The sequence below is a fragment of the Zea mays genome, chromosome 3 (assembly GCF_902167145.1).
Source record: "Zea mays cultivar B73 chromosome 3, Zm-B73-REFERENCE-NAM-5.0, whole genome shotgun sequence".
Taxonomy (NCBI): domain Eukaryota; kingdom Viridiplantae; phylum Streptophyta; class Magnoliopsida; order Poales; family Poaceae; genus Zea; species Zea mays.
The window spans coordinates 199826005-199838771 of NC_050098.1; the positions used below are offsets into that span (position 1 = coordinate 199826005).

Here is a 12767-nt window from a genome sequence, read left to right on the forward strand (position 1 = left end):
CTATCCAAGGAGAAGCCAACATGTATACATAGCTTTGCCTCTCCAAAGAGAAGATAAAGGCTCCGCACCAATTATCTCGAGCCGTCTGGCTAGCACTAGCAAGCTGCCACTTGAAAGCAGAGCAGAGCACATCAGAGCGCACAAGCAACTTTGCCCGCTTTTACTTTGGAGCACGACGGGCTCGTCATATCCGCACCGCACACAGCTGCCGAAAGAGCAGCCGTTCGCGCGCGCCGACGGAGCAGCTGCAGCTCCTTCCAAAGGGAGACAGCCAGCCTGCAGGATGGCCGAAATGCGCAGAAAAATGGACGCGGCCGTCGGTGGCTACCAATAAATGGACTCCCACGCCACGCCGCGCTCCTACTAGCACAAGGTTGAAACCAGCGTTGCCGAGCGAGAGAAACAGAGCGCCCCCTGTCCAAGTGGTCAGGTCCAGGACACCCTCCACGCACGCACTGATGGAACCCCTGGTGTTCGTGCTGCTCTTGGTGGCCATGCCACTCAGAGGATCAGGTGAGACATCTCGCTCCGCGTTCGCCCTTGATAGCGCCCAGCGCTGCCAATACGTGTCGCCCAACGCCCCAACCTGCCATGGCTTCCATGCCCGTATCGATCGATAGACGAAGCTCGATCCTTGCCGTACTGAGACGTCAACTTTCTTGCTGCGTCCCGCGTGGCGGCGCATGAATGCAGATGGCGCGTGGTGCGTGTGCCGCCCGGACGTGTCCGATGCGGCGCTGCAGAAGACGCTGGACTACGCGTGCGGGCACGGCGCGGACTGCGCCGCCGTGCTCCCGACCGGGCCGTGCTACAGCCCCACCACTGTGCGCGCGCACTGCTCCTACGCCGCCAACAGCTACTTCCAGCAGAACAGCCAGGCCAACGGCGGCGCCACCTGCGATTTCGGCGGCACGGCCAACCTCACCGACACAGACCCGAGTACATACATACATATACATACATACATACATACATACATACATACATACATACATACATACATACAGCACGCACCCCCTCTTTGCTCCCGATCGACGTCGTTCGTCGGCATGATCGCTTCTAGTATCTTTCCACTGACATCTGTTGCCGGTTGCAGGCTCTGGAACTTGCAAATACCCTGCAACACCAAGGTATGTAGTAGTGTGCGTAGCGGCCAAACAGTGTTCGCTGGTGAAACAAACGCGGGACTGACATTCTTCTGCTTTCGAACCCGTCGTGCGTGCGTGCAGCGAAGCAGGGACAAGCGGCAACGCCACCGGCACGGGCACGGCACCGCCAGGCTCGACGAGTAACCCAGCTACGACGCCCAGCATGGGAGGGAGCGTCACGACGACACCTGTCGGCGCGTTTGGTCCCGCGCCTAGCACCTTCAGCGCGGCCACCGCCACTGCCGCCGCGTTTGGTGGTCGCCGTGCCCTCCTCCTCGCCGTCGTCTCCGTCCTGTCTTTCTTGGCGCGCTAACTTGCTCGATCAGAAGAAATCCGTAGCATCGTCACCCTATGTGTAATTGGCGGCCGCACAGGACAGGGCTTTTTTTTTGGTGTCATGCCGTCATCGTGAATATTTCACAATTGTTCGTTCTTCTCTCTCATGTTTCTCGCGGTTTTCATTACTTCCGCTCATGAAAAATGGATCGAGTTTTACCTGAACTCTCATGCTTCAAGTTCAAGGAACACGTGGTATAAAAACTGCTAGGTATGGCCAATTTTTGGCTTGGTACAAGATGCCCTCAGCTGAAAGCATACACCGTTCAAGTTCTCTTTTTTTCTCTTTCCAATTTCCTCTAACCAAAGCCCCGTTTGGATGCGCAGAACTTAGAGGGTGTTTATCATAGCACCGCTCCATTCTAGAGTAGCTCTATTCTAAAACTCTAAAGTGAAGCAGTTCTGTTTTAAATTATAATTGCTTACTCATAATCAAGTGACAGTTGCGGGTAAATAAGTTCAAACTCCAAAAAAGGTTTTTGTTTTTGAAACGTGCTTGTGCTGCAAAAAAAAACCAACCCATGTTCCCAGTACAGGTATACATTTAGGTCGGGCCTGATAGGCTAGCTCGAAGCACGGCACAGGCACGATGTGGCCCGAAATATTTTAGTGCCAGGTTGGGTTTGGACCGAGGTCGTGGCCCATAGGTGGGTACGAGCATTGTCTGTTTAAGGCAGACACGAAATGGCATATAGAGACACGAAAATGCCCATTTATTCATTAAAACCATACTTCGTTCCACACTTTTATGTACTTGATAAAGAACACAAAGCTAGATATGATGCTAGTTAGATGTTTTTTTAGCTTTGAATTAAAGTATGTGATGTAATTTTATTTTTGTTATGAACATTAGATAATGAACTGAACTTACAAACTTTGTATAGAGCTGATTATACTCTTTTTCTTTCTAACAAAATAATTTTTAAACGAGGTAGTCATTGCATAGCTATGTAACTTAATACAAATATTAAGTTTGTTTTTGTCAAATTTATTTATCTTACTAGGTGGGTGCCCGTGCGTTGCCACGGAAGTAAAATCTTAGTGTAAAACATAGATACGGGACGATAAACATCACTATGTTATGCAAAATCCGTGTAGCATAATATCATTGTAACACTAAATATTACAATGGTACATCCAAAGGAGAAGTATGAAAAGAAGCGGTGAGAGAGAGAGTGTGTGAAATAGGGACCTATGCACTTGCAACCTTCGGTGCTTGGACTGGTGTCTGCCAAGCTTGTTCTGTATTGTTGTTGTTCTACAAAACAAGAAAATCGTTGCAGTTTCTTGCACGACATCATGGCTCAGTAGAGCGTACTCACATAGATCTTTTTTTCACACAAAACTAACCGTCTCTAAAGTCGTATTTTGTGCAGGTAGATTACCCTTCTCTTCCTGTACCGCAGACCTAATCGCCTTCATTTCCTACGAGCAAAATGACAGGATGGTGTGCTGCTCCTGCTAGAGACCAGATCAAAGGTAAAAAGGAATAGAAGTCGACAGAATGGGAGGGCGCACCGATTTCAGCTGTTCCACTTCAGAGTCAAGTCATTTCTTGAGACCCTGGAGTTCCTGTAAGCAACACAATTCAAATTCACCGGTGGTATGGGGTGTTCATTACTACAAGCAGCAACCTTGAATTTCCAAGGTGAGTGAAAAAGGGCAGAGCAGAGAACTCACATTCTGGCATGTCTTGACATGCGTCTCTACATTGGAGCGTCAGTTCTACACCTCCTGAAGCAGAGGTCAGCCATTCACATCTCACCAGCATCTGATGTTTTGGAAATTACAGAAATGAGTATACGACCCTAAATGAAACCAATTTCAAGTAGTCATTACAAAAACAAGAATGACATAATAAAAATCCCATAAAGAAAAGTTTCTGTGAAGCAACTTACCTCTAAATGCCACCCATAAACCTTTCGTTGCCAGTATGTGAGGCTACTACTGATCAAGTACACAAAGAAGATGGGACCTGGAAATTCAATTCCCGTGCTGGAGAAGGTACTGTGTGTATAAGTGTGCAGCTATGGTGGATGCTGAAATGTAGTTAGAAAGCAGAAAACCTAGCTAAAGGGAATTATACTCATCTATTTGAAAATTTTTAACAGGGAATTATACTATTGGAATTAAAGCAGATTTAAACCCCAAACTTGAACAGAGCATGTGCTACTTGAAAGAATGATCAAACCAGAATTGTGAATTCAAAAATAAATACTATTACAGACCGAGTATTGAAAAAAAATTATTCGTCAGAGTCGGAGTGTCACCTATTACCTAACCCCCGACCAGTGGGTTTCTAAGCAGAATAGTAGAATATAGAACATAGCAGGGTCGAATTAGAAGTGTAGAAGCAATTATTGAGTGAAAGCAAACTTTAATTTTGGTTTCTTCATCAATATCATAATAGTAGAATAGCAAGGGAAAACAATGCATTGCAAAATCTTTAATTTTGGCTTAATAGGAGTCTTTCTAAAAACGAAGAACTATATAGTTTACAATAAATTGAGAGGTAATTCCGTAATTCTAGAAATATAATTTCATCACAAATTCCTATATTAATATATTGTCTTATAGACCAACTCAACCTTTACTTGGTCTAAATCTAACACAAATTCTTCTAGGGTTGTGATCTCAATGAAAGTGTTGAAGCTTGGAAGAAAGATGGGATTTAATAAAATATACAAAAGTAAGAGTTCCAACTAACAAAGAGAAACATGCAGTTTATTTAAGTGCTTTCTAAATTAGTTATGTGTATTAAATCTTTTAAGATTCTAGCCCATTCGAATATGAATTAATGAACTTTATTAGCTTCTGATTCTTATACTACAAGCAGCAGCCTTGAATTTCCAAGGTGAGTGAAAAAGGGAAGAGCAGAGAACTCACATTCTGGCATGTCTTGACCTGCGTCTCTACATTGGAGCGCCAGTTCTGCACCTCCTGAAGCAGAGGTCAGCCATTCACATCTCATCAGCATCTGATCAGGGAAACAACTAAATCCTCAAATCGAACCAAGTGTTGGGAAATCCATACGCACCTGTTTCAGCTTTTGGATCCTCTCCAGCTACTCCGCCTGCGACGAGGTCAGCTCCTGCAACACAAGCATAAGGATTAGCCCTGAACTCTGCTGCTGCAGTGCTGCTTTGAAGAACCCGGTGGTGCCACGCCGACTATCTGAAGCACCTTGACTCGCCCGTCCAGCTGCTTGAACCCCGACGGTATCTGCAAGTGAAGGATCAGAAATTCAGAATTGTGGATTCCATCACATCACCCGAGAGGCAGTTGGTCGTGCGTACCGAACGGCTTGGCGTGGCGGCGCCTGCCTCCGCCAGAGGAGGATGAGGAGAGTCGTCCGGTGGCGCCTTGGTCATTCCGGAATAAAATACAAATGAGTAACAACCCAACGGTTTCACCAGAGTCATACCTGTTAGCATCACAACAAAATCAGTCAGGATCAGCATATGGACATAGTATTACCATAATCACGTATCAGATTATTCTAAAAACAAAAACAAACTTCAGATATGCTACTCTTATTACTAATTTAAATCAGAACCTCCTATCTGATTCTTCTAAGAAAATGGAACACTGAGCTAAACTTATGGATGTCCATAACAATTGCAACAAATAGTATTGAAGTTTCTCCAAAGTTGTGTACATAGTGGAGTTATAGAAAGGGACCTGCAAGCTCCATATTAGAAAAACGTACTAACCCGAAAGAAGCCCAAAAAGAAATATTAGACTCAGATTCCCCACAAAACCAAATTAGGCAGAGAACAGCAAGGCCTCAAGTGTAATTTTTGTGTAAATCATTTTAATTGTTTTACAATCATGCTGCAACGCATTACCTAATTGTCCCCAACATATTTTCATGTTCTTCCATAAACCAAGCAATGCAACAGAATCCGTTACCACACATCTAATGAAAACAAAAAAAGAGAATTGTGCATAAGCTGATGAAGCCACAAAATAGTTGGTCAGCACATGACATATGAAGCAAGAGGAAGAACAGTGCAGAAGCAGATGAAGAGGAAATGAAACAGCAAACTAAGTTAGGGATTAAAATAAAAAACGTGATACAGTCATTACATAGCATTTCACAAGTTTCAACCAAATACATTAACAAGGAACCCGGAGTCTCTATAAAGAAGCTACGTTAACTGAAAAAATATTGTGTGCGTAACTATGACCCACCTGACCAGTTCTCGATGGAAAACTTCCTTGTTACTATACAAGCTATGTACGATCAAATCCATGAGCCTGTTGACCTGCATAGAACATTGCGGAAACACCATGACATCTTATAACCAACCACAGAAGAAGATAACACAGAGTTAGACCAATTCACCCCACAAGTACCTCAGCCTGGTACTCATGCTTCTCTGCTGGTGGGTCCGTGGAGTCAACTGCTGCCGCACTCAATGCATAGTGTCTCCCAATAAGGGCACCACCCATCAGCTTGAGGGACACAACATTGCTGGTTCCTGCAACCTTGGGCGCTACAAGCACTGAGAGCAGCCTCTTCTGCTGCTGATGAACCCCTGGCGCTCCATTGCTCGCCTGAGATCACAACATAACAGAAATATACATCTTATTAACAGGTGGCAGCACTCAATTTGTACAGTTAATATGTCAGTTTCCTCTAATATAGTTTTTAAATTTCCACAGTAATTTACCCAAGTAAAGGGCAATCAATAGAGAAAAATGATAAATGACACAAAAAACGCAATCGAATCAACAACCTTCCCTAAACGGCTAAACCAATGTACACCGCCAAGATTGATGCGTGTACGGCCCTAACATGGCTAACCAGCATAAACAAAGAAAGTAAAATAGATGGCCACACTCACGGGTCGGGGCGGGATTGAGGCGGCGGCGGCGGAGACGACAGAAGCAGCACCGGTAGCCACGCGGCTTAGCCAACACCGAAAGGCTATCCAGGGCTCGGCATGGGAGTCAGAACCAACACCGAAAGGGGTCGAGACGCGTGTGGCTTAGCCAGCATGCGGGGTGGCGAGGATGGAACATGTGCCGAACATGGCCTGTATTTGAGGCTCCATGCCTAAGTAAATCAAGAACTAATATCTGAACCTTCAAGTGGTAGATTTTGTTGATTCACCAGTTTGTAGTCACTACATAGTAGTGCAGGTGCAGCTCCTGCAAGGTAAAAGGATCTTCTCAACCAGATATCAAGTAGTCCAAAGAAAAGTGATAATTTTACAAGATGTGATAAAGCCTAAGTCTTTCGACAAATATCAAATTCGATATATAACCTTTGCATTTTTGTGCCAGAACAGAAGTTTAACAGAACAGTTCAGTTACGTGAGAACAAGAGAAAAGGAAGTCATATTTTTAGGTCTTTCTAATGCTGTTACTGACAAACATAACAGAAAAAGTAGGCAAATGATCAGGCACCTAATTGCACACATGCGGCCTGACTATACATATAGATTATAGGGCACACTTTAATCAAGAAAGTCATCTTTGAGGTATACTACATGACCAAAATAAGCACCAAAAGATTTGTTTAAACTTTAAACTACAGGGTCCCCCTCCCTCCCCAAAAAACAAAACACAAGAAATTTTTATAGCGAAAAAATATAAAGGTCTTGAATTTTAAGAGCAATCAATATGACCTATCCCTCAGAATGCCAGGTCTCTACAGTGTACTCACGTATATTGGTTCCTTCAACCTCCCATCAAAGTGATGAGGAAGGAGCACCAGCTGAATGGGCACTCAGATTACTAAAATGTTCATCACAGGAATGGATATACAATAATCACATAGAAAGCAAACGAGAGCCAAGTTGAAGGGAAAACTGATATCCTGCCAACATGTCGCAATGCAACTGATATGCAGCTGTAAGAAAAATATTCTGGAGCAGCCAATATACATCTCTATCAGCTTGCTGAGAAACCATTTCCTCGGTTATAAATCGAGAATTTCCAAATGACAGGCCAGGATCATATGCTCTACCATGGCTAGTTGCTACTTCAGAATAAATTGCCATATTCAATGTTGACCCAAATGGACTGTGAACAAATTAAGGATGATAGTTATACAATATTTATTCAATCAAACCAATAGTGTTCAAACTTAAATAACTCCAGTGAGGCCTAGAATTGAAAATTTATATTTAAGGGTGTTTGACAAAAAAAATAGAGACAAGATCATATAAGAGAATAAGTACATCTGCTACAACCATTGCAGCATCTTCACTGACTCTTTGCCCTTTCAACTCCAAGAGACGCCAAGCAAAAACACATACCAGTGGTGGATCAAATCCACTTATCTTGAAAAGGATGGGGATATAATGCATCTTGTGTTAATATAGTAGAGAAACTGTTGCCTTAATATAGTAGACAATTCGGTGGACCTCCATAACAAAGGAGACTTGACGGGTGGCCTCAGGCTTTTAGCTAAAGACTGTGTTTGTTGCGGCCAAACCAAACCAGCTAGACTAACTGTCTAATAAAGGACTTGTACTACTATTATGTTTGAAAAAAACTTAATATTCTAGAATTCAGCCATTCGAATTTTCAACCAAAACACATCCTAGACACATATTCCCATGTGCCAGAACAAAATCAGTTAAGTGATCTGCTAGCCTAAAAAACAAGTTAATAGATTGATCTCTGAAGAAAGTATTTTCCGAGCCGAGATAGTCTATGCAGTTCCAAAGGTAGTTATTGAGACTCTTGACCGAGAACATATCCATGACCCTAATCTGAATGTGTTGAATTGTTCTACTGAAAACATGATAACTCAGATTTAATTATCTTCTCGGTATAGAAAAGTTAAAGACAATATTTTTTCTAAAAAAAATCATAGGCGGGCAACCTCAGACTTTAATTCGAGCAGGCAGAAAATTATTAGTCAAAGCCAGATTAAAGTAAAGGATCACTTGGCACCTCGGTTGGAGAAATGGATCCTTTGATTTGTTCCTCTTGCTTCTTTTGTGGGCACATCGTTTTCCTGTGAGTTGTCAAGACTAAAATATTGGTCTAATGCAATTAGCTTCAACACAGGGTGGATCCACGGCACCATTATTTGCTACAAGCGTATCAAAGTTCGTAGCTATTTCAATTGAAAGTACATCTCTACAAATCAATAAACCAAATTAACCCAATGCAAGCAACGGTTAGATGACGAGACTATTAATTGAAAGAGAAGTGAAAAGACATAAGAGAAGTCGCACCATGAATATTGTGAAATCAGCCTGCACCAGGGATCTTGATGCCTGCTGGTGACTGCCGTCTGAGACTTATTCAGTATTTCAGCCACCTTATCCTCAGATTTCTTGGTACGTTGTAAAGAGCAAATAGATCGATGTGAAAGGAACGACTCCGATCTTTGGATCCAACCAGATTCAGCAGAAAACGACCTAGTTCTTGATGGGCCCGACGATGGTGTGGTCCCTCCAGTCAAAGTCGTCTGGGAGGCCATCAGTGGGGAGCACGGGCGCTTCATGCGCCAACTCGGCGAGCTCTCTGAAGGCCAAGGTAGGGTGTGGGATCTGGGCGCCGAGGGAGGGGGACAGGGCTGGGCCCCAGTGCAGGATTGAACTCCACCTCCCGCTACTGGTATTATATATTCTTGTTGCAAAGTTTGACGAATATAAATCAGGACAGCTAGACAGATTATAAATACTGGTGAGAGTGAGACAAATGAACCTTTAAATAGATTATGTACTGACCGTGTAACCGAAAATGTGCTCTCCAATCCTTGGCCCCTCTGAAGGGATCAAAGGCTCCACAACAAGTATGATCTTCAGCTGAAGAACAGGAGACCTGAGCAGCAGTTTGATTCGAAAACGAGTATCTTAATTAAAACCTTCCAATAACAGAATTGCATTTGCAATTTGGAGCAGGATTTAAATAACACATCGCGACCGTAGAACAGAAGATCTATATCTAACTAAATCGGTGTTATCAGAAGAATAAGCGAAATCAAAGAAAAAAAGGCCAATTAGGTTCCCCACATTCAATACTACTATGTACCAAGCAGTAGGTTCGTGTTTTCATACCGGACTTTATAGACACTATTTATATAAGGAAAAAAAGAAGGTGATATAGATAAAGAAAAAAAAATATGATTTAGAATCATGGATAAATTCAAAGACAGAATAAGCTTAGCAGTAAATTTTTTTTGTCAGTGCCATCTTTCAATAAAGGTTGAACTGCAAACTAAACACTTTAAGATGGGAGTTCTCCATTAATAAGAATTCATATATGACCTAGAAATGCAGAAAAAGTTTGTCTCGCAATGGCCAAACAACATAATCTGGCCATGCATTACCCAATCAATAAATAGCAATGAAGAACAGAACATATCGTGAGCGCTAATTATCTTGGTCTAGATTATATATGACCTTCAGTGCAGTTTGGTTTGGTTCAAACAAGCACTACGGGATACGGGTGCCCTAAGAGAGAAATCAAGAATGTGAGTGCTACTTGGATGTCAACATGCTAAGTACACCTTTAGTATTTGCATCAATCCTAATAAATATTCGAAGTGATATCAAATCTTACCTTTTATACCTATCAGAACATGGTTTGGGGACCTGGTGGCGCTGCTCTTGTCCTTCTGCTACGCGGAGCTCGCCATCGAGATCTCGTCGGCTGGTGGCTGACGGGGGAGAGCGGCGTGGGGATCACGGTCGGAGCGGGATTTGGTTGCAGGTGATGGCTGTGTCGCCGAGAGATTCGTCGAACCACCGAGAGGAGCAAACGTATGTGGTGGTGGCGCCTAGGTCAGAGCTGGCAGCGCCGAAGGACCCCGCATTCTTTTGGCGCACGGCGGCATGGCATCTAGGCTGCTGTGCGATGTTGCCTGCTGAAGGCGAACGTAACAGGCGGAGGCGTTGCGAAATCAGGGCCAGGGCGTCGGCTGCGGGATCGGAGCTACGGTTGCTGGGGGATCGTGGCTAGAGGTTGTAGCCTTGCAGGGGATGGAGGCGTTGGTTTGGACATGCAAGATCGTTCTGATGGTGGGCGAATCTGACGACTTAGATTGCATAATGGCACAACTGACGGCTGAGATTGCGTAACGGCAGAACGGCAGGCTACCCTTAGAGCCTTAATATGTAGTAGAGATTTGATGTGATAAGAAGAAAGTAGAAGTCACTCTACATGACATGAGATTTGAACACTGAGTATAAGGAGCTAGAAACGCCGAATCATTTTTAAGCTAAGTTGCATGGCATGAACAAATGTTAAAGCCATTGATTTAAATACTCGGACTGATAGTAAAATATTTACTACCACCACCAAGGCCATACACTAACTCGATACACGTCCATTGGTAGATATGTAGGCCAATAGCTGTAAAGCAAATATATTTTATCAGAACTACACAAACATGACCAACAACATCAAAAAGCCAGCTTGTCATGCTAGGACTCTAGACTCTAGAGCACATGAATGAGATCAAGTCTCTAAAGCTATGAACATGTTGTAACAAGAGCTAGTATCAAAGCAATGTGGCAAAAAATATTTACCTTATTGTAAGCATATGGCCACTTATTTCAATGCTGGAGGGAAGCCTTGTCCTAGCTCGAGATGATTGCCTGAATGAATCATTTATTTCTTTAGACAACTCAATGTCCTACAAAACGAGACAGATGCAGCGTTCACCTTCTTTGTCGTTGCGTTCGCCGCCACGATGTCGACGTCAAGCTCCAATCCCACTATTGTCCCCAAATCAATACCATACATACCTGGTATATTACTATTTATCAGTCAACATTTATAAAATTAGGGAGCTCATCATTCAAAATTGTAAACGATTGGTAATATGTATTACTATTTAGTAGTAGTCTGGACCGCTACACCTAAAGGTTGTGTTCAAAAGGAATGGAGAGTAGTAGGCGGAACAGCTGCACCTGGTGGTTGTGCTCCCGCGTCGCCACCGCATTGCCCACCTTTATTTGTCGCTGCGACCTGGAGATGCAAGTCAAACTTTGGCAACCTTTGTCTTGGCACAAAGCAGGTCTAGCAAAACAATATACAAGTCAGTATCAGTTAGCAAGAACATGCATTAAAAAATAAAACAAAACAACAAGTGAAGCATATTCTCCTCTAATACAATGAGGTGCGGTCTCCTGCTTGTTCTAGGAAAATAAGCAAAGAAAATTACAGATGAGCTTATACTGAATGATCAGCTCTGGCAATACACATTATTGCAGAAAACAGTTGGTTAACAGTTGTACAAATGTGTAGACCTTTCTGTTTAAGTAGTTATATGCTTGGCAAATATTCTAAAATGTTCCACATGATCAAATTCCAAATTCAATGACCAAATGGTTACTTACAATGACTGCATATATATTTTTTGCTCAGAAATAAGTCTTGAATCCTAGCCTTTGGAAAGCTACGGATTGATTCAATACACTCCTAGAAAAACTAACTTTAATCTCAATTGCTCTCATTTAATACAGTGATATATATATATATATATATATATATATATATATATATATATATATATATATATATATATATATATTGCAAACTGTACCCAGGTTCGTCACTGAATTAAATCTCTATAGTGAAATAAATGGGACGCATTAGTACCATGATGAAGTGACAAACCTCTAAGTGCAGAATACCGTGAAGAGTACTTGTCTAGGATGTAAAGTACATGTATCACGTTCATCTACATACAAATACCTCTAAAGCAGCCTTCAACTCCTTAATCTCCATAGCTTGTGTGCAAGCCAGCCCATGTGATTCCTACAATCGCCTTAGTGCCCCCATTCAGTTTTGTCTTCTCTTTGAAAACCTGTTTCTAACATCATGAAGAGAATAAATTTAAGAGGCACCAGACAAAGAACTCATAAATATAACAAGACCAAGGCAGCACGTCCATTTCATCTCCTCCCTGATTGAACCTCTGCACGCGCCTCACGTAGACTTGGAGATGATCAACGACTTGAACACGCCGCTCTTTCCCCTTGAGGGCTGGAGGAAGGCTTGGCCGACACAGGCGTGACTAAGATGGTGGAGGAGCAGTTAAGGAGACAGCGGGGTCATGGAATGGTCGACACACGATCCTGTAAAGAGACAGTGGTGGCTTTTGAGGGTTCCCCTTGTCGATGGGCATCCTTCGGCACCGCCGTAGCCGTAGAATACGCCAAACAGGTGGCAGGCAGGCAGAGCGCGTCGGCATCGAGGCCCAGACCGTCGAGGTCCCAACGGCTAGTGAGAAGGTGCACTGGCACGTCGGCGAACACATCAGACGACGACGGCAAGGCGGCGCAGGGTGCTAGATCGACTGAAAGG

General features: G+C 43.3%; 1 protein-coding gene and 1 pseudogene across 1 annotated transcript; one reads left to right on the plus strand and one right to left on the minus strand.

Moving 5' to 3' along the window:
* Nucleotides 1-248: 248 nt before the first annotated feature.
* Nucleotides 249-1724, plus strand: LOC100284648 (glucan endo-1,3-beta-glucosidase 1). The gene is made up of 4 exons (NM_001157543.3): nt 249-513; nt 694-939; nt 1097-1130; nt 1230-1724. Exons 1-4 carry the CDS (start codon nt 459-461, stop codon nt 1459-1461), a joined length of 567 nt encoding a protein of 188 aa, NP_001151015.1. The 5' UTR covers nt 249-458; the 3' UTR covers nt 1462-1724.
* A 700-nt stretch (nt 1725-2424) lies between these two features.
* On the minus strand, nt 2425-4855 carry LOC103652470 (uncharacterized; annotated as a pseudogene).
* Nucleotides 4856-12767: the final 7912 nt, after the last annotated feature.

Excerpts from the sequence above, each read along its gene's own strand:
- LOC100284648 (NM_001157543.3), top strand. The coding sequence starts at position 459 with ATGGAACCCCTGGTGTTCGTGCTGCTCTTGGTGGCCATGCCACTCAGA. Across the intron at positions 940-1,096 it reads CCTCACCGACACAGACCCGA|GCTCTGGAACTTGCAAATAC; the intron begins GTACATACATAC and ends TGCCGGTTGCAG. Across the intron at positions 1,131-1,229 it reads AAATACCCTGCAACACCAAG|CGAAGCAGGGACAAGCGGCA; the intron begins GTATGTAGTAGT and ends GCGTGCGTGCAG.